At 36.6% G+C, this 20,018-nt stretch overlaps 1 protein-coding gene across 3 annotated transcripts; it reads left to right on the top strand.

The window, feature by feature from the left end:
• The first annotated feature begins 1,798 nt into the window (after positions 1-1,798).
• On the top strand, positions 1,799-18,821 carry STARD4 (StAR related lipid transfer domain containing 4). Of its 3 annotated transcripts, none has more exons than XM_004042343.3 (6): positions 1,799-2,057; positions 6,989-7,102; positions 8,052-8,101; positions 12,331-12,457; positions 13,300-13,414; positions 14,764-18,821. In XM_004042343.3, the coding sequence occupies exons 2-6, from the start codon at positions 6,998-7,000 to the stop codon at positions 14,982-14,984; spliced, it is 618 nt and encodes a 205-aa protein (XP_004042391.1). In that variant the 5' UTR covers positions 1,799-2,057; positions 6,989-6,997; the 3' UTR covers positions 14,985-18,821. The 3 variants fall into 3 exon arrangements, with proteins under 3 accessions (XP_004042391.1, XP_018884102.1, XP_018884103.1); XM_019028557.3 differs by having other exon boundaries at positions 1,837-2,051; XM_019028558.3 differs by lacking the exon at positions 6,989-7,102 and having other exon boundaries at positions 1,863-2,057.
• The last annotated feature ends 1,197 nt before the right edge of the window (positions 18,822-20,018 follow it).

Below are 20,018 nucleotides of genomic sequence, written 5' to 3'. Positions count from 1 at the left end.
TAGCTCCAGATGATGTATTTGTATATGTATTTCTGAATCTGAAGCTTTGCTGTTAGTAGCATTCCACTTTGATAGAGTGGCTTCCAATTACCCAAACTTCATTCTAACCAAGAAAAATGGCAACAGATGAAGAACAAAAGCAAAAGAAACAAAAACCTCCCAGAAACTGGCTGGAAGATAAGAAATCCCATGGGGGCATAAGTGTGATGTAATGACTCCCGCCGTCCAAAAAAAAAAAAAAAAAAAAAAAAAAAGCCAAGTTAATTTTGTTTTAAACATGTTTTACAGCATCCTGCAAGAGAATATATAGACTGTTGAGCAAAGTATCCAGAACTGAATCCTAATAATGACAGATACAATTTTTTTACTTTTTTGAAATAGATACTTGGATTTATTCCTCTCCACCATTAAACCTGTGTAAACCCTCACAGTAGGAATTAGGCCTTTCATTTATGGTCCCAGTGGTCTTCACAGGTGCCTTGACAAAGAGCTACCAAGCACCATCTGAATTTTTTGGAGACTAAGAGCCCAGTTTCAGAGTCCAGCAGACCTCAGCCAAATTCCAGTTTCTCCACTCAGTAATTAAGCAACCTGCCTTAAGATTTATGTCTGGGGCTCCTCGCCTGTAAAACACACCTACCTTAGGGGGCTGTTAAGAGGATTCAATGAGATATTAAGTAGGTACAACTTAATTACAAAGCACTTTTCCCCAACCATTTCAAATTATTTATCTACGTATTCATCCATCCATCCAAAGCACCTCAATAATTGGCCAATAATTCCTAAGTGAAAGGAGCTTTACAACACACGAAGAACTCTTCTATTATGTCACACGAAATTATAAAACAAATTATTTTACATATAAACGATGGAGGTAAAAAAAATCGGCCAATAATAACTAGCAAGTAGTATTTGGTAATTCTTTTGGTGAGGCCGACTTAAAAATTTATGGAATATTATTTATTTTCGTTGCAAGTCTATCAAAATTCACTAATGGTGTAGCACTGCATTCTTCCCTGCTTTTGGTTCTCAAACTACGTATCTTAGTAAATGCAATTTGCAGACAAACCAAGCCTCGCTAATCAGTGCATCATAGCTACTCTGGCAAAGGAAGAAATTCACTGTTTGCCAAGCATCCCATCAGATGGGTGACTTCACAGCCACTGGAAGAAATCTTTCTCATGTTCGAGTAGATGTAAACTCCAACACTGTGCAGTTGCTAAATCCACTTGTCACACCTCCTCCTTTTCTCTGCTTCTAAGGTTGCCCTCTAAACTCTTTATCTGAGGGTGGAAACACACACACGCACCCACACACACCCCCACACACGTATTTGACTAAAGGTCAATTCACATAGTGGCAGTGACTTTCGTTTATATGCATTTTCCTTCCCAGCTCTCTCAGTTCTGAGTCAGGCTAAGCAGGAGGCAGAGAGCTCGTCCTCCTCTGCATGGGCGCTTTTTCTTATTTGACTTTTAGTCCTGGGAGGAGTAGCGTAGTTGCGAGATACTAGGATATCCACAAGCGGGATGAATTTGGACCTTATTCCTCACTGTGATCCTTCACTTCGCCTTCTGTTTCAATTTCTCCCAGTCGGTTTACTGCTTGACAAAATTCTTTCACAATTAAGTGATCACAGGACAACCCAACCAATCCAAACCTACAGGCAACCCCAGACATCCAGGGAACCCTGGCGCGGCTCGGGCCAGCCCACACCCACGCCGAATCATTCCATTTTTCGACGACCAATCAGCCCTCCACACGCTCCCGCGCCAGCCAATCCGAACAAGCGCAAGTTGTTCCGGCCACCTCCTCTCAGCTCCCCCTCCCCGGAGCCCCCGGGATCGGGCGAGGGGGCGGGGCTGGGGGCTCGGCTCGCCTTGCCCTGAGGCGCTGGGTGCCTTCCAGTTGGCTGCGACCAGCGGTGACTTACAAGTTGGCTGCTGTCGCCTGCGCCTCGGCGGGCCGGGAGGCTGAGCAGTACTGTGGAGAGCGGTGTGAGGTGCTTGGTAGCGCGCCGTAGCTGCTTCCACGTCCTTGCTTCACCTCAGGTAAAGGTAAGGAGAGCCACGGAGCCGCGGCAGGATTGGGGTGGCCCGTGGGGAGGGCGACTGTGGCGCCCGGGGCGTCCTGCCAGGTGCGTCTTCTGGACCTGCTCCAGACCATGTATCTAGGGAGCTCGCGGTGGACGTTGGGGATGGCGGGCCCCGGCGTCCGGGCGGGAGTGGACCTCACAGATGAAAGAGAAAACTGAGCCCCAGGGAGGGGAAGGGGCGAGCTGGAAGTATCCTAGGGCTTGCAACTCGCCCCTGCACGCCGCTCACCTATTTAAGTACTTGGAATCTATTAGACCTCAGTGTCCTCAGCTGTTAAATGGGAGAGGGGCGGTGGTAATCCCGCTTGATTTGGGGCAGTCCTGTTCTTTGGAGGTCACCGCGCTTCCTGGTTCTTAGGAGGTGCACAGACAGCGCAGGGGCAGCCGCGTCCCACCAGGCTTCGCGGAGGTGATGCCAATGACAAGAGACAAAGTTTTCCCAGGGCTTACTGCCTTCCAAGGTCCCTGCTAAATGTATTAACTCAAATAATTTCTCACCAAATCAGTGTCATTGTTTTCCCGAATTTACACTTCAGAAAGATTACCTTAGATTTTTAGGTTCAGCAGCCAGGACAAAACTTGACAAATATTTGGTGGGCCCAGGTTTTTTATATGAAGTCTTTTCCAGCCTGTGATCAGCTTCCACAGTTTTACAAGAGAGAGCTTTAGGCTCTGAAGTCAGACGCCCTGGATTGGAATTCTGGCTCCATCACTTATGAACTGTGTGATCTTGGACAAGTGACTCAACCTTCCTGTTGCTATTTTCCCTTTCTGTAAAACAGGGAAAATGTATAGACATTAAGCTACTATTCTCACTTATGGAAGACCTCAAGATATCTAAAGTATGCCCATTTACACCAATCCTAGAGCTTCTGAATAACTAAAATTCCTTTACCATAATGAAACACAGTTTCTCAAGGAGGACTATTACTGTTGTGAGGATTAAATAAAATAAATGCAATGTAAAGCAGCCAGAAGGACTGACCATGTAGTAAGTGATCAATAAATGTTAGCTATTGTTATTTTTTAAAATCAAGTACAGAGCATTAGGTTGTTTTTTTAATCAAGTATTAGAGCATTAGGGGTTTGAACAGTAAGTTGGCTCACTATTCATATTGTAGAAATATACTTCCATGTTGCATTTCTTTAAATAGTGAGCTCCTGCCAGAGCCAGTCTCAAAAAATGAGAAGCTGCTGTACTTGTCTGAGTTAGAAAACTTAACAGTTCAACATTGATTGGAAATCAAGCATATGCTGAAATTTTTATGTTAGTTAGAAAATATAATTTAATTTACAAAGCTTTGGTTTGTACGACATTGGGGAAAGTCCATGGCATGTTAAACTGAAGCTGTTGATGGAAGTGAAAACCATATTAATCAAGTAATGCAAGGTTAGACCGTTCTGATACCTGCATTTCTTTAACAAGTGAATTCTGACCTAGTCGTACTACAAAAGTCCAAACAGATTTTTATGGCATTCACTTTACATTACAGGTTAAATGTTTTATTATGTTCCATATTTAAAATAGAACCTATGCCATCTCACTGTGACAGATATTTGAGAATAATTGGAGTTGGATTGGTCAAGACTATGGTGCTGATAGATGGCCTCAAGAAAAGTAACTTGAGACAGCTGCCCTCCCTATGATGGCAGCCACTATCACCACTAGTGATAGCTTCAAAAGCATGGGCATAGAAAACATGAACAAAAAGATTAAAGGAAAAACATGGAGGTGGACATTACTCAGCATTTGGCCATGGGACTGACAAGAGTATAAAATCTTTTGTATGAACCTATTACATTCTGATAAGGTTAAGTGGTGCCTGTTCTCTCTGACATGTAAATGTTAGAGTTGATAATTTCCTGATATAAGGTCAAGATAAGGGAATAAAAAACTGAATTAGTAAAAGGAAGTTCAGAATGGGTTCAGAATAGCATTTAAAACATTTTCCTGACATTCTCCACAGTTGGAGATTGCAGGAGGGCAAATTAGGTGTTTTCCTCTAAATTAATGTCAGTACCCTGTTATATTAGGAGAGAGAGCCAAGACCTTGATAACCCATCTCCCCCAACCCTCTTGGTTCTAGAATATATTAATATTTTGAGAGATGCTCAATTATGCCTGTTTACACAGAGGTAGCAGTTTTGATGGCAACGATTATTTCATTATGGACTTAATCTTGATGAAAATAATCCATGCAAGACTTAACTGTTTGGTTAAATACATTGCTGGACATATTTAATCAGAGAGAGCTTTCTGATTTTGTACTTCTTTCTCTTCCTTTCCTACCTCCCACTGCACCACTCTTAAAAAGGCTATTAATAGAATTTTTTAATGTTTTAGTTTTTGTTGTTGTTATTTCTGTTAAAGCTTAAGGGTGGAATAAGTCAATTTGAGAGTAAAATTTGAATTCCATCTGTTTCTGTAGTTCTAGGACCTAGTATATAATAGATGCTTGATAAATATTTAATAGCAGTCCTCCTTGAGAAATGGTGTTTCATTATGGTAAAGGAAGTTTTAGTTATTCAGAAGCTCTAGGATTGGCGTAAATGTGCATACTTTAGATATCTTGAGGTCTTCCATAAGTGAGAATGGTAGCTTATTGTCTATACATTTTTCCATTTTTTATTCACTGTTCCTACTGAGTGCTAGACGTAAGGAGAATTAATATTGAACAAGCCAGATTTCCTGCCCCCCAAAGATTTTACAGTTAAACGGGAGAAGATAACAAGTGAATAATTACAGTACAGAGTTGCTGTCAGAAAATATTGGAGGGGGAACTAACCCAGGTTCAGGGGAGTCCAGGAAAGATAAGTGGAAATTAGGTAATGAAAATACGCCACATTATAAAAGGGCCTGTAAGCTATAGTAAGGAGCTTGAACTTTATACTGATCAGTATGAATGATTACTAAGTCAAGTACCTTAAAGTTGCAGATTCTCATCTCTTCTAGGTAGCTAGCTTTGTGTACTGGATTTGCCCAGTGATAATGTTTGCTTATGATAATAATAACTTTCCGTTTCACCTTTGATTTCTATCAAAAAGTTTTGAATAAATACTCTTATCTGCCAACCACAGGAACCTAGCAGGTGACTTTTGGGTTTAAAGAATATGTTTAATCATAGTGATCCCTGTAATAGATAAATTAAATCTCTTTTACAAGCCTTCTGCAAGAACTTCTGCTTGTTTGTGGCATACTCTTGAATAAAGTCATTGTACTGGCTATCAAGTTGACAGCCTCTTGAATGGAAATTAGGTATATTCTTGACTGAGAGACTTTTTGAATGAGCTCATCAACTTTTCATCCATGGATTGGATCTATACTTATTATATATTTTGCATCACTTACATAGATCCTAAAAGTTATATTGAATTTTCTTTGTATACTTTCCCATGTTTCTACATAATTTTAGTATTTATAAATTTTAATGGCTTATATGCTCTAATTAGTGGTATTTAAATATTGGCTACAACCTTAATTTATTTCTGTCACTTTAATTTTTAGATCAGTTAGTTCTGATCCCTGGCTACACAACAGAATAATTAGTGAGACTATTTTAAAGGACCTACATTTCTGAGGCCCATTCCAGAACAAAGCCACTGAATTAGACTGTTTGGCACTGGGCCCTAAAATCTAACACCTAAAAGCAGCGACAACTAGTACAAAGCATAAAAAGGTGATTCTGATGTGTGCATCCATAGTTGACAACTGCAGCCTTATTCCCATAGAGGGTGAGGCTTGAGATTTCATTTAGATGTTTTCTTGACCTCCTTTCCAGCAATTTGATGGTTCTGTAATGGGCAACTTTACCCCTAAAACTCTTTTCTTCTTTAGTCTTTTACTGAAGTTGGAAGGAATAGAGACAGAATAGTGAAAAGTTGGAATTATGCTAAGAAATTGGTGCCCTGGCACCAAAAGAAGACAAATACCAAGTAATTCTTGTTTTGAGACAATAACATATCAACAAAATAAGGGCCTACTATGTGCCAGGCAATGTTCTAGGTGGTGGAGATATAGTGGTGAATAAGACAAGGACCTCTATGCTATTAGTTAGGAATGAGGTGGTCAAAGAGTAGAATCATACACCTATAAATAAGTTATTATATTGTCAGATAATAAGCACTATGAAGAAAATAACGATGTAATAGTAACTTAAGAAGGCTTTATGAAGGATAGGAGGTTTAAACTGAAATTGGCATTACATTGTTATTAGTGATGCTAAGATTTGGGATCTAGCCGTATCAAAGACCCCAAGTCAGCGATAAGCTAGCCTGTTTGAGGGACAGAAAGAAAACCACTGGGACTAGAACACTGTAGACAATGAGGTATGATGGTGTTAAAAGGAACCTATTCCTATTAAGGGCAATTCCAAGACTTTTGACTTGAGAACTTGGGCTAAATTGCCATTTTAATAGTAAATTGTTAAAATGAGGAATTGTGACAAATTGAGGGAAGCCAGGGGAGGCAAGAGATTCCCTTTAGGCTTGAAGCTTTAAGTAGGCTTCTGGATCTGGGATTTTTGAGCTCATTGAAACAAAGAGGACTGGAGGTAAATGTTTGAGAGTTAACAGCATATATATATATATATATATATATGATACAATCACTTACCCCTCCTCCTGTCTTCTCTTCTACTTTTTGTATGAGTGATTTTAATTGTAAAAAATATGTAATTCTCACCTCTGGCTATGGGTTATTCATCTTGGGAGCAATTAGAAAAAAATTATGCCCGGGTCCTACTCTCAGAGATTATGATTAGTTGATTTGGGGTGAGGGTAGCTATCTTTTATAGCTCTGGTAGGTTATTATATTGTGAAACCAGATTCGAGACCCACTGGCCTATTGCCTCAAACTGTGGTATTTGCTGATGCTAATCTTGGTCTCCATAACAGAGAGAAGTAATGGAAGGCCTGTCTGATGTTGCTTCTTTTGCAACTAAACTTAAAAACACTCTCATCCAGTACCATAGCATTGAAGAAGATAAGTGGCGAGTTGCTAAGAAAACGGTAAATTAGTTCAATTACTTATATTTGGGGTATATCTTCTATCTAATGAATTGGTTGATGACTTTTAAAATTAAATGGAATAATATGGACAAAGACCATACTTTGGATGGATATGCAAGAAAAATAATTGAGCTAATAAAGTTGATAGTCTAATGTCACACAGAGGAAGAAATGCATCAGTGGTAATCCTATACTGCTTTCATTAGCTCTTTGGATATTAGACAAGAGAATAGGCTCATGGCAACTAGAACCTAAAGAATGGCCTCTTAAGTCAGCAAATAAAATGTATCATTATTAATTTAAGAAAGTGTAGTACTTGAGAGTTTGGAATAGTTTCAGGTATATCAAAAAGCCTATGAAGGTAGCTAGTTAGTATTCCTTTTTACTAATGTGACTTGCCCAAACTATTACATAGGTGACTTGAGTGTTGCTAGAACTAATTCTAGAACCCAGGACACTTCTAGTTAAGTGCTGTAGCTATTCTGATATTCAGAATTACTTGGGAAATGATGAGGAAAAAATGTAGGGACAAATTCCTGGTAACACTGTCGTAATAAATGTGAATTGTTTAATTTTTTAAAAGTTATGAACAATGTCAGAATGAAATAGTGTTCCTAGTGTTAGAGTCTGAATGCATCAGTAATGGTAAATAGATAAGATTGGACTAAGATAGTGCCATCACTGAATCTTACAGTGTTTGGATATCATTAAATACTACTGAAAATATTCTTTGGAGGTCTGTAATTTAAGTACAATGTGAAGAACTTTAGGATACAGAAGAAATTCAAATACAAATCCTTTTATGGTATAGATGACTTTTATGTATTCTGAAAATGTACTGGTTTTATTTTAATGCAAAGACAAATTCTATAGACTTATAAAATTATCAGTTTTGTGTCTAGGGTTCCACCTATGCAGTTATTACCATATAATGTTTTTATTTTTCTAGAAAGATGTAACTGTTTGGAGAAAACCCTCAGAAGAATTTAATGGATATCTGTAAGTAACTTTTTATAGATTTACATAGCTCTTAAGACATTTCAAAACTTATATCCATTGTCACTAAGTAGTCATTGCTAGTAAGATTTAGCTTTTTAAGAGTTCTTTAACTTTTTTTTTTTTTTTGAGACAGAGTCTCACTCTGTCACCCAGGCTGGATTGCGGTGGCACAATCTCGGCTCGCTGCAACCTCTGCCTCCCGGGTTCAAGCGATTGTTCTGCCTCGGCCTCCCGAGTAGCTCGGATTACAGGCACCTGCCACTGTGCCTGGCTAACTTTTTTTGTAGTTTTTAGTAGAGATGGGGTTTCACCATCTTGGCTAGGCTGGTCTTGAGCTCCTGACATCCCGCCTTGGTTTCCCAAATTGCTGGGATTGCAGGCATGAGCCACCACACCTGGCGATTTTTTTTTAACTTTCTGGAAAGCAAATTGGGCTTATGAATTCAGAGCCTTAAAAATGTCCGTGTCCTTTGTGGACTGAGTTGGTGGTGAGGAGGTCATAAATAATGATATAAAATGACTGCTAAAATCTGAATTTCTTAGCATTGTATACATGACCCTTCTAATATTCTACATTTACTCCGTGCTGTAGAACATTTTATCTTAGGAACTTATCTTGAAGAATTTATCAGAAAGATAATAGTGATTTAAGTACTTGCTCTTCTATCACAGCATTATTTATAATATTAAAAATTATAAACCTGAATAATCAATAGTAGGAGACAATTCAGTAGGAAACATCTGTGATAGAATATGATATAGCCTTTAAAAACCATATTTTTGAAGATTAATAACATAAGAAAATAATATATTGTTTTTTAAAGCTTGTAGCGACAACTGCCTTGCATACTTGGAGTAGAATGTTCACATCCTTAAGACTCAGCCATTTTTCAAAATAAAACTGCTGGACCCTGTTAGTATATACAGAATGTTCTGAAGTGTAATGCCAAAGATAACATTTCCAGAAAGATGAATTTTACAATATTTATGATGAGGATGGGGAAATTGGAGTTGGATTAAGCATTGTAAACAAGTATGGAAGTTAATTCTTTAAATTAGTAATTCCCAGTGAGGGTTGAAAGTATCAAGAGTGCCAAGGGAGCTTTATGCTTGGAGATCTGAAAAGACTTCATAGAGAACTAATGTTTGAGCTAACACTTAAGGGAAGAATAAGTATTTCTTAAGGAATGAAAGAGTTCATGTTCTAGGCAGAAGGAATTGCATATCTACTGCATAAACACATATGAGAAACACTGGTGTTTTTTTTTTCAGATTCTTAAAGGGATATATGATCAAAAGAGGTAGGACCTGATGTGTTGAGTTGGACACAAAGTGCTGTAACTGAGGCCGCAGCACAGAAGTCAAAAAAGGGCAAATGCATGTGAAAGATTTAATGATAGCGATGGTGGTGGCAATGATAACCAAAATTTACTGAGAGCCAAATATTGTTCTAAGTACTTTACATTTAGGAAATCGTCCTGATACAACTGTAGTGACTGATTAGTTCTGACTATGGAAATGGGGTTAAGAGAAGAAGAAGAGCCATAGTTGAATCTAAGATTTTCTAATTTGACTAGATTAATTTGTTTTACCTCCATCTACCCCAAGTTAAAGAATACAAGATGGGAGAGCAGATTTATGGTGGGGGAGATAATATAAGTTTGGCTTGAGTTATAAAATGATTAAGTAGCTTCACATGCTTTAAAAAAAAAAAAGGTACTGATAGAGCTGAAGCTAATTTCTTATTTCACCTCCTTTCTTTCATCTCCAGAAGTAACTGCTGTCCTGAAGTTATGTGTATTGTTCCTGTTTCATACTTTGACCACATATTTATATATCCATAAACAATGAAAAGCATTATTTGGTGTGTTTTTTATATTCATGTATATGTGTTTGTATGTACATATTTTATTTAGTAATTTGCCTTTTTTTATTAAATATTATGTTCTCAGGATTTAGCCATGTTGTCATATGTAAATCCATTATTTTCCCTCTATGTGAATATACCACAATGTTTTTATCTATGTTTGTACATTCATCTATTGATAGATTTTTAGGCTGTTGTCAATTTTTCTCTATAAAGTACAATGTGATAGTAAACCTCTTGGTATATATCTCTTTGTGCACACGTGTAATTTTCTTTGGGTCTTAGGGATGTATATCTTCCAACCTTACTAGACATTACCAACTTGCTCTCTAAAGTAGCAGTTTCAGGATTCTCATCCCCCTCTATTTACTACTTATGAGTTTTTAATCTCTGTCAGTCTGAGGGGTATTAATCAGATTGTTCTTGTTAGTATTTACTTGATTACTAGTGAAGCTGAAATCTTTTGTATATTTCTTGACATTTCAGGTCAGTCTTACCATGTCCTTTGCCCATCTTTTCTTCGGATTTTCTTTTTCTCGTTGGTTTATAGGAGTTATTCATATATCCTGTATAATAATTCTCTGTTTATATGTGTTACACTACCTTCTCCCATTGTGTGGCTAGTTTTTAAAAATGACTTATTTTTTCTTGTGTGGTATGCATGTTTTTAATTTTAATTGATCTTTTGTATTATTTGTGTTTTTCTGTGTTTTACATATTCAAGAAATCCCCCTGTACTCTGAGGTCACAAAAATGGTATCTTGCATATTTTTCTCAAAATTTTAAAGTTTTTCATTTTATGTGTTTGTTTGTTTGTTTGTTTGAGATGGAGTTTCGCTGTGTCGCCAGGCTGGAGTGCAGTGACGCAATCTCAGCTCACTGCAGCCTCCGACTACCTGGTTCAAGCTATTCTCCTGCCTCAGCCTCCAAAGCAGCTGGGACTATAGGCACACGCCACCACACCCAGCTAATTTTTGTATTTTTAGTAGAGACGGGGTTTTACCATGTTGGCCAGGATGGTCTCAATCTCCTGACCTCATGGTCCGCCCACCTCGGCCTCCCAAAGTGCTGGGATTACAGGCATGAGCCACCGTGCCCGGCCCATTTTACGTGTTTTACACAGATATTTAATTTATCTGGAATTAATTATTATGAGTGGTAGAAATAGGAATCTAAGTTTTATTTTCTCCAAAAGGATAACTATTGAATCTAGGCACGCCATTTATGGAATTGTACATTTTTCCCCACTGATAAGTGATGCTGCCTTTGAAATATGTCAAGTTCTGACATATTTATGAGTCAGTTCCTTGGTGTTCTGTTCTATTGGCCTATTTCTCTGTTCCTAATAAAAAGTTTTTAAAAGTCAGGGTAAAAATATTCATGTACTAGTATGTCAGAGGATAACTGAGGAAAGAATATAAAAATAAATGGAAACCTTATGGCATTCTATAAACTGTTTTTGGCTATGTTATTACATGAAGGGACTTTATTATCTTCATTATGACACATAGTATAGCCCTCAGTTCTCTTATTAGATTTGAGGACAAAGGGTACATGCTGATAACAGTAACTGGTAGAATGTAATTTATCAGAAAAGTTACTGGGATTTATTCCCTTTAGAAAAAAAAACCCTTCATTATTATTATTATTATTATTATTTTTGAGATGGAATTTCACTCATTGCCCAGGCTGGAGTGCAATGGCGTGATCTCGGCTCACCTCAACCTCCGCCTCCCAGGTTCAAGCGATTCTCCTGCCTCAGCCTCCCAAGTAGCTGGGATTACTGGCAGGAGCCACCATGCCCGGATAATTTTGTATTATTAGTACAGACTGGGTTTCTGCATGTTGGTCAGGCTGGTCTGAAACTCCCGACCTCAGGTGATCCGCCCCCCTTGGCCTCCCAAAGTGCTGGGATTACAGGCATGAGCCACCATGCCTGGCCCACCCTTCATTAATTTTTATTCTTTTATTTTAATTTTTTTTTGAGATGGAATCTCACTCCGTCGCCTAGGCTGGAGTGCAGTGGCATGATCTTGGCTCACTGCAACCTCCACCTCCGGGATTCAAGTGATTCTCCTGCCTCAGCCTCCCAACTAGCTGGGACTACAGGCGCATGCCACCATGCCTGGCTAATTTTTGTAATTTTAGTAGAGACAGGTTTTTGCCACGTTGGCCAGGCTGGTCTTGAACTCCTGACGTCAAGTGATCCACTCGCCTCAGCCTCCCAGAATGCTGGGATTATAGACATGAGCCACCCTACCCAGCCTAATTTTTATTACTTTCAAAGTTAGCTATTGCACTATAAGGGTATGCTGAAATTTTTTTATTGTAACAGCAATTGACTTAAACTTTTTTTCTCCAGCTACAAAGCCCAAGGTGTTATAGATGACCTTGTCAATAGTATAATAGACCATATACGCCCAGGGCCTTGTCGTTTGGATTGGGACAGCTTGATGACTTCTTTGGATATTCTGGAGAACTTTGAAGAGGTATCTATTTAGAAACATTACTTTAGACTGTGTGTATGTGCATGAGGGAGGGCATGAGTGAGCCAGAGCATGTGAGCATGAGCATTTGTTCACACTTATATTCATTGCTTTGAGAACAGCAGTCACAACCAAGATATCACAGGGGAGTCCCATGCTGCCTCTTAAAAAGTTTGTGTTTCCTCATACTAATTAATGAGTGTTAGACTGAGTTTGTTTTCCACAGTAGCTATACCCTAGCTGCTTAAAACTATATTCAGCATCCTTCATTGTAAAACTTTAGTTAAGATTCTGAAATCTAAAATTCTGAAAACACCACCATCATATTTAGGTTTCTAGGTGAATGTGTGCAGCTTTTCCATTAATACTAATCCAACATCAATGACCAAAGATAAAAATGCCACCTTAGATATTCTAAAATTATATAGCCAAAATGACCTGCCCTGTTTCTATTTTTATTAATTCATTGCTTAATGTTTGAATTTTTTAATTAAAATGTTTGATGTAGTCAAAGTATTTGTGGATTTGATCTTAAACACTGAAACAGTCTACATCCCTAATTCCATTTGGAATGTTACGTAGAATAAGACAACTGCATTTAATTAGATATTTGGATACTGGATAACTTGTACCTCTGTATTTTGATTATATATCTTCTTCGTGGCCATCCAATAGCAGTGAGATTTAGAATAGAGATCCAGACCTGTCAGAATCAGTGTAAGAATTATTATAATTATGAAACATTTTAAATAAATGTTAGTTTCTTTCCAGAGATAAGTTTATGATATATGAAGCTATGTATGTTTCCTATAGTGGTAACACTTGTCTTACCTCTTCTTTTTCAGAATTGCTGTGTGATGCGTTACACTACTGCTGGTCAGCTTTGGAATATAATTTCCCCAAGAGAATTTGTTGATTTCTCCTATACTGTGGGCTATAAAGAAGGGCTTTTATCTTGTGGTAATAATCTCAACATGTTATGCTTTTTTTCAGTATGGTTTAAATATTTGTGTTTTCTTGGCTGGATGTTTCTTTCCTTGTGAGATATATTTTCAACTCTGACTCTGTAATCACTAACATTTTTTGCAAGTGCTAAACTCTAGGGAGTAAAATAGCAATATCAAAAGAGTTTTGAAAACTTTCTGATAAGTTTTTGTTCCCAGTTACACAGTATCCTCTAGGTCAGAGGTAGCAAATGTGGATCACACGACTGCCTCTAAGAAAGGGTTCTAGTAAACGGATTTTCTTCTAAGCCACTCTCAGAAAGCAGTTTCTTGGTCATACACATAGAAGTACTAGATTTGGTGTGTCTTAGAATATTCTTCCTTCCTTGAGCTGTGTTGTATTTTTCTTTTCAAGATTAAAAATACTGCCATTGGAAGGCTCCTGTTTTCTAAAACGTACCTATAGGTAAATTAATATTATTTTGTATATAGTATATACTTAAGTTAGCAGTTGTAAGTAAGCATCTACTTGTTTATTCTTAACTAGCCAGTACCAAACTATAATATGGTAGTCGCTGTGGGGAATAGTTACGGTACCATGGATTTGATTATTGGCACCTCAAGGCCTGGGTACTACAACCAAGATTTGTAGCTTCCAAGGAGTACTAAGATGATATGATGTCATGTATTCTGAAAGGATTAAAAGTTTCCCCATTACCTATCTGCCAACCTCTTGTCAGAATTCTCCTTGGTAAGGCTCTTTTTCACTCTGCCATGGTCACTTTGGAATTTAATTTTCATCTATATGGATAAGAATAAATATAGCAAAGACTTGGAACCAACCCAAATGTCCAACAATGATAGACTGGATTAAGAAAATGTGGCACATATACACCATGGAATACTATGCAGCCATAAAAAATGATGAGTTCATGTCCTTTGTAGGGACATGGATGAAATTGGAAACCATCATTCTCAGTAAACTATCGCAAGAACAAACAACCAAACACCGCATATTCTCACTCATAGGTGGGAATTGAACAATGAGATCACATGGACACAGGAAGGGGAATATCACACTCTGGGGACTGTTGTGGGGTGGGGGGAGGGGGGAGGGATAGCATTGGGAGATATACCACCAGCATGGCACATGTATACATATGTAACTAACCTGCACAATGTGCACATGTACCCTAAAACTTAAAGTATAATAAAAAAATAAAAATAAAAAAAAAAATAAAAAAAATAAAAATTTGATTCAAAAGTTAAAAAAAAAAAAAAAAAAAAATTCTGGTAGTATTTTAAAATGAGAGTTTTATGTCAGTTATTGCTATTAATAGTGCTATTTTAAAAATTGCCTTATAGGAATAAGTCTTGACTGGGATGAAAAGAGACCAGAATTTGTTCGAGGATATAACCATCCCTGTGGTTGGTTTTGTGTTCCACTTAAGGACAACCCAAACCAGAGTCTTTTGACAGGATATATTCAGACAGATCTGCGTGGGATGATTCCTCAGTCTGCGGTAGATACAGCCATGGCAAGCACTTTAACCAACTTCTATGGTGATTTACGAAAAGCTTTATGAGAGGCAAAATACATTCAAACTTGTAGTACTACGGATCAACTCTCTCAGCTACATGGCCTGTAAAAATCATTGATTCCACTCTTCTGCATAGCCGGTAGAAAAATTTGAAATGTTTTTGGTTCACTAGTACAATGTTTGGTTTTATTCCTAAAGTAAATAGCTATCTAAGAGAGGGCATTTTCATTTTTTTTTTTTTAATTTTGAGACAGGCTCTCACTCTGTTGCCCATGCTGGAGGGTAGTGGTATGATCATAGCTCACTGCAGCTTTGATCTGACCGCTCAAGGGGTTATTCTACCTGAGCCTCCTGAATAGCTGGGAATACAGGTGCACGCCACTATGCATGGCTAATTTTTGTTTAATTTTTTGTAGAAATGTGGTCACACTGTGTTGCCCAGGCTGGTCTCTTGAACTCCTGGCCTCAAGCCATTCCCCACCTTAGCCTCCCAAAGTGTTGGGATTATAAGCGTGAGCCACCATGCCTGGCCCCAATTTAAAATGTGAAATTCAGTTGATGTCCAAGACTTATCTTGAGACTCTTAAAAGCATCAGTCTGTAACTAGAACAAATACAGTCTTAGATTTATCCAAGTGCCTAGATATCATTTTATAATGATTAGAATTGAGTATTGTGGGTCCCCTAATTCTGTGGGTGCCTTAAGTGAGAATTTCTAAATGATTTTCACATTCTAAATGACTTTGGGTTTTGAACTCTCCATCTAGTTTACTTCTAAAATGAGAACTTGAGGCAATTCAGGTGTCCAGGCAAATCTTTGTATATATTTTTTTGTGTACATGCACACATCTCGAAATCCATTCCGTGTTTAATGTTGTTTATGTGTTAGTATTCCTGTGTCTACTGTTTTGTTGTTAATATGGGTAAAGTGAGCCCTGAAATACATGCTAAACAAGACATGAAATGCAGAAAGGTACATAGTGTTTCAAGTGCATGGTAGTTTGATCTGTGTTTTACTTTATTGTGTTTTCTTGAGTGTAAAGAAAGAATAAATCATAGTTCTTCATACCCATTTTGACAAAGTGGAACAGTGAAGGTGTTTTTTGCTTTTGTTTTTATTTATTTTTTGCCACTGGTGATGATAGATTTCAAAAAACAAAAGGTGGCAGCAGCACAATGTTCATGGTGAATTATCTCATAGTATCTAGATTGATCAAGATCTGACAGAAGGAATGCACAAAGGATTCTATATTCTGAATGATTTATTAATTACCAGTATCCTTTTCTAAATTGAATGTACTTTTGAATTACTAGGTTTCTCCTTTTTTTTGTTCTGCAATAGTGAAAGAAAACTCAGTCGTTTAGTTTCAGTTTCCCATGGAAATTGGTAAATGTTAGTTTTGACTTCATCTATTTTTTATTTGTTTTTATTAGTGTAGAGTAGGAAGTCTCATATTCTACTGTTCTATCTAGGATGGTGAAATTCCAAAGGTGCCTAACTTGAGTAAGGGATTTGTGACAAGATAGTACACATTACTATAAGGGCTATTATTTCCTGAACTGGATGTCCCTAAAAGCAAATAAACTGCCCACTATCTCTACTCTAGTGCTCTCTTTGTCCTTATCAACATATACCTCCAATAAGTAATTACATAATTCACTGTTAAACATGGACCCACTCTAGGTAAAATTACCCTCATGGAAACATTTTCACTGTGACAATGATGAATTTAAAAATTATGTTTGAATCACCTAAAATGTATGTGCAGCTTCTAGATGGCCCCTTAGATCTGCTGGGCTCCAGCTGTGTACTTTAAAAAAACAAAAACAGCTTTATTGATATATAATTTACATATTATGTAATTTACCCACTTTTAAGTATCTAATTCAGTGATTTTTTTTAATACATATGTAGAACTATGCAGCCGTCAGCACAATCTGGATTTAGAACGTTTCCATCATTCCAAAAGATTCCTTTTGTCTTTTTTGCAGACTCATACCTAACACAAATCGAAAGTTTATCACTGTTGCCAGGATAATTACAGCAGGTTTTGTTTGGTTTCATTTTTAAGAGTGGAGGTGTTCATGATTCTAAGCTCAGGAATCTTGTGATCATGTATTAAATATGTTATCTCATACTATAATGATAAAAAAGCTTAATGATGTGGGTTGGGATGGATATTAACAAATAATTGAGTCCGCTGCTTCTATAGCAATGCTGCAGGATAGAAAAATAATGTAAGTGATATATGTAATTAAAAAATTCTAGAAGCCACATTAAAAAATAAAAATAAACAGCTGAAGTTAATTTTAATATTTTATTTAACTCAATACATCCAAAATGTTATCATTTTAACATGTAATTGATGTAAAGATTTATTCTGATAGTTTGTACTATTTCTTGTACTAATTTTTTGAAATCCGGTATGCATTTTACAAATTTGGGCAAGCCACATTTTAAGTGCTCATTAGCCACATGAGGCCAGTGGATACTGTATTGAATAGCACAGCCCTATAGCATATTTATTAATTTGTCTTGTAGTAAGATGAAATAGACAATAATACAGAATAATATCTTAAATGGAAATCTTTGTTAGTCTCTAGAGCCTTCATTGCTTGATAAATAGGACATCTAAACTTTAGATATAAATCAGTTGTCAATGAGATAAAATTATTGCCAGCAAATATTTTCCTTCAAAGATAAGTAACTTTTGATATGGCAGTTGGTGAAATGAAAGAATATAATCTGCCTTCTTGTTAAATGGTTGACTATTTTCTGTAGCTTATAGGTAGTATGTATTAGAAACTTGTGTATGTGGGAAATATTTAGCATAATACTGTTTTCAGTATATAGTAGCTATTTTTTAAGGAAATTAGTTTCATACAAGAAAAAGATTATTATAAAAGTGATACTTTTGCATGAAATATTAGTTTATGTTGATAACTCTTAGTTAACCCTTAAAGTTTAAAACAGTACTCAAAAAAAATAATGAGAATCTAGTATTCTGTAGTTAATCTATAATATAAATTGCTAAAGCACTAGGGAGCTTGTAAATCTTAAAAATCTTTTTATTTCAGTGTTCATTCAGGTTGGATATATTTGAAATTGTAGATTTCTATCTGTAAAATATCTCCTAGTTAATAGAATTTTTTTCCTTCCCCTCCCTTCTCTCTCCTCCTCCTTTTCTAACCAAAGGGCATTTTATCAACAATCATGCTGAATTCAATTAATATCTCAAGCTAAAAAACTATGTAATTGAGGTTGTATCTGGAGAAGATGGGAAAACATTGTATAATTTAAGCCCTTAATTGTCTGTTGAGCTTTTAGGGCTGAGTAATTGCCTTTCATACAAATAAAAGCTTTACCTCTTAAGAGTGTACTATCGTCCTTAGAATCAGGTGTTTTAAATCCAGTTTCTTTTAATTAAATGGGACTGTAGTGATCCCTACCCTGTAGAGAAATCAACAGAACTAGAGAAGCTAAGGGCTTGATCAGGTTTCCCCTAGAACCTGTGTTGCCTGCCTGTTGTATCTTCCATGTCTTTCTTATTCAACTTCTAGAAGTACAGAAGGTTGGGACTTGAGTGTAGAAGAAACATCAGAATAATTTCAAAAAACAGGAAGTTGGAACTATAATTTTTAAATTATTGTATTGTTTTTACAGATTTTACATGTATAGTTAAATATTAAAATTCATCTCTTGCAGTTCAATAAAAGCTATAGTATAGATTTTATTTTTAAGAAGTTTATATAATTCTTTTGTGAACCAATATGTAAAACTAGAATATTTATTAAACTAATAATATGTATTAGTATCAATAAAATATGTATTTATTTTTAAATTGGTATGAAACAAAATAAAAATTTGTAGACACTCTTAAAATTGGTCATTGATATTATCTTTGTAATTTAACATTAAGTACTATTTAGTTTCATATGCCTGAATTTAAAGTATGTAATTTAACTTCCTGAATTCTTACAAAAGGAAAATATAAACCTGGAAAGTCAAATTAACAACACACATGCTGATCTCTCCTGCCAGTGTCTCATATAATATTAGCTATTATACAATACTGCTAAATCTTTATTTGCTATTATATATTCAGAACAAATAATATATTCTGCCTTTGTAAATTATGGACAGGATTTATTGTATACATGTTGAAATAATTGTGTTACCTTGATTAGGAATTATGATATTTTGTTTGGAATTGAAAAAAACTAAAAGTGATTACAAGGACACCCACGATCTATGTTATAAGAAGGCAGTTAGGGATGCTGTGGTAAGTATGTAATAGAAAATATGACTGAAGCAGGGAGTTACTTTCCTCATTTAATAAAACATCTGGTACTATGGTTTGAATATTTGTGTTCCCCTAAAACTCAGATGTTAAAATCCTAACCTCTAAGATAATGGTTTTAAAAGCTTTGAGAGTTGAGTAGGTAACCCTAATGAATGTGATTACTACCTTTATAGAAGAGGCCCAAGTGAGATGCTTCGGTCCTTCTGCAATATGAGGACACAGCAAGGAGGCATCCTCTGTGAGGAAGCAGGCACTCATAGATACCAAACCTGCAGGACTGTTCTTGGACCTGTGCCAGAAATGTCAGAAATAAATTGTGATAAGCCACCCAGTTTATGGTATTTTATTATAGCAGCCTGAATGGCAGTGAGAGCACTGGACTAGGAGCTGGGCAACCCTGGTCTATTCCTTCTTCAGCCGCTGTGACCTTAGGTAAGCCATTACCTCTCTTGGGCATAATAGCTCTCTTTAATAAAGTGAGCTTATTGGATTAAATGATTACTAATATCCTCTTTTAACTCTAGTGATTTTATAATTTTACTCAACAGAAAATATGTGAGCACTCAGTGTTAAAAAAAAGGCTATGAAACTCAAAGTGTAATTTTATCTGAGAGAATGGGAAAACACTCAAGGAGTGATTCAACTGCACATTTCAGGTGTAAGAAAAATGTCCATGGTGTCTCTCTTGAATTGTGGTAACATTTGACACAGAATGCAAAGTTTTGGTGGGTTCTTAAATGATTTATTATCATATTCTACATGCAAACTGCTTTACA

The sequence above is a fragment of the Gorilla gorilla genome, chromosome 4, assembly GCF_029281585.2.
Source record: "Gorilla gorilla gorilla isolate KB3781 chromosome 4, NHGRI_mGorGor1-v2.1_pri, whole genome shotgun sequence".
In the NCBI taxonomy this organism is placed as follows: Eukaryota; Metazoa; Chordata; class Mammalia; order Primates; family Hominidae; genus Gorilla; species Gorilla gorilla.
The sequence above is the reverse complement of the archived record's forward strand: the minus strand, read 5'-3'. Positions and strand labels throughout refer to the sequence as shown.

What these genes read in the sequence shown, in the direction of transcription:
- STARD4 (XM_004042343.3), top strand. Translation starts at nt 6,998, where the DNA reads ATGGAAGGCCTGTCTGATGTTGCTTCTTTTGCAACTAAACTTAAAAAC. An exon ending in GAAGAATTTAATGGATATCT is followed by an intron (nt 8,102 to 12,330) that starts GTAAGTAACTTT and finishes TTTTTTCTCCAG; the next exon opens with CTACAAAGCCCAAGGTGTTA. An exon ending in AGAAGGGCTTTTATCTTGTG is followed by an intron (nt 13,415 to 14,763) that starts GTAATAATCTCA and finishes ATTGCCTTATAG; the next exon opens with GAATAAGTCTTGACTGGGAT.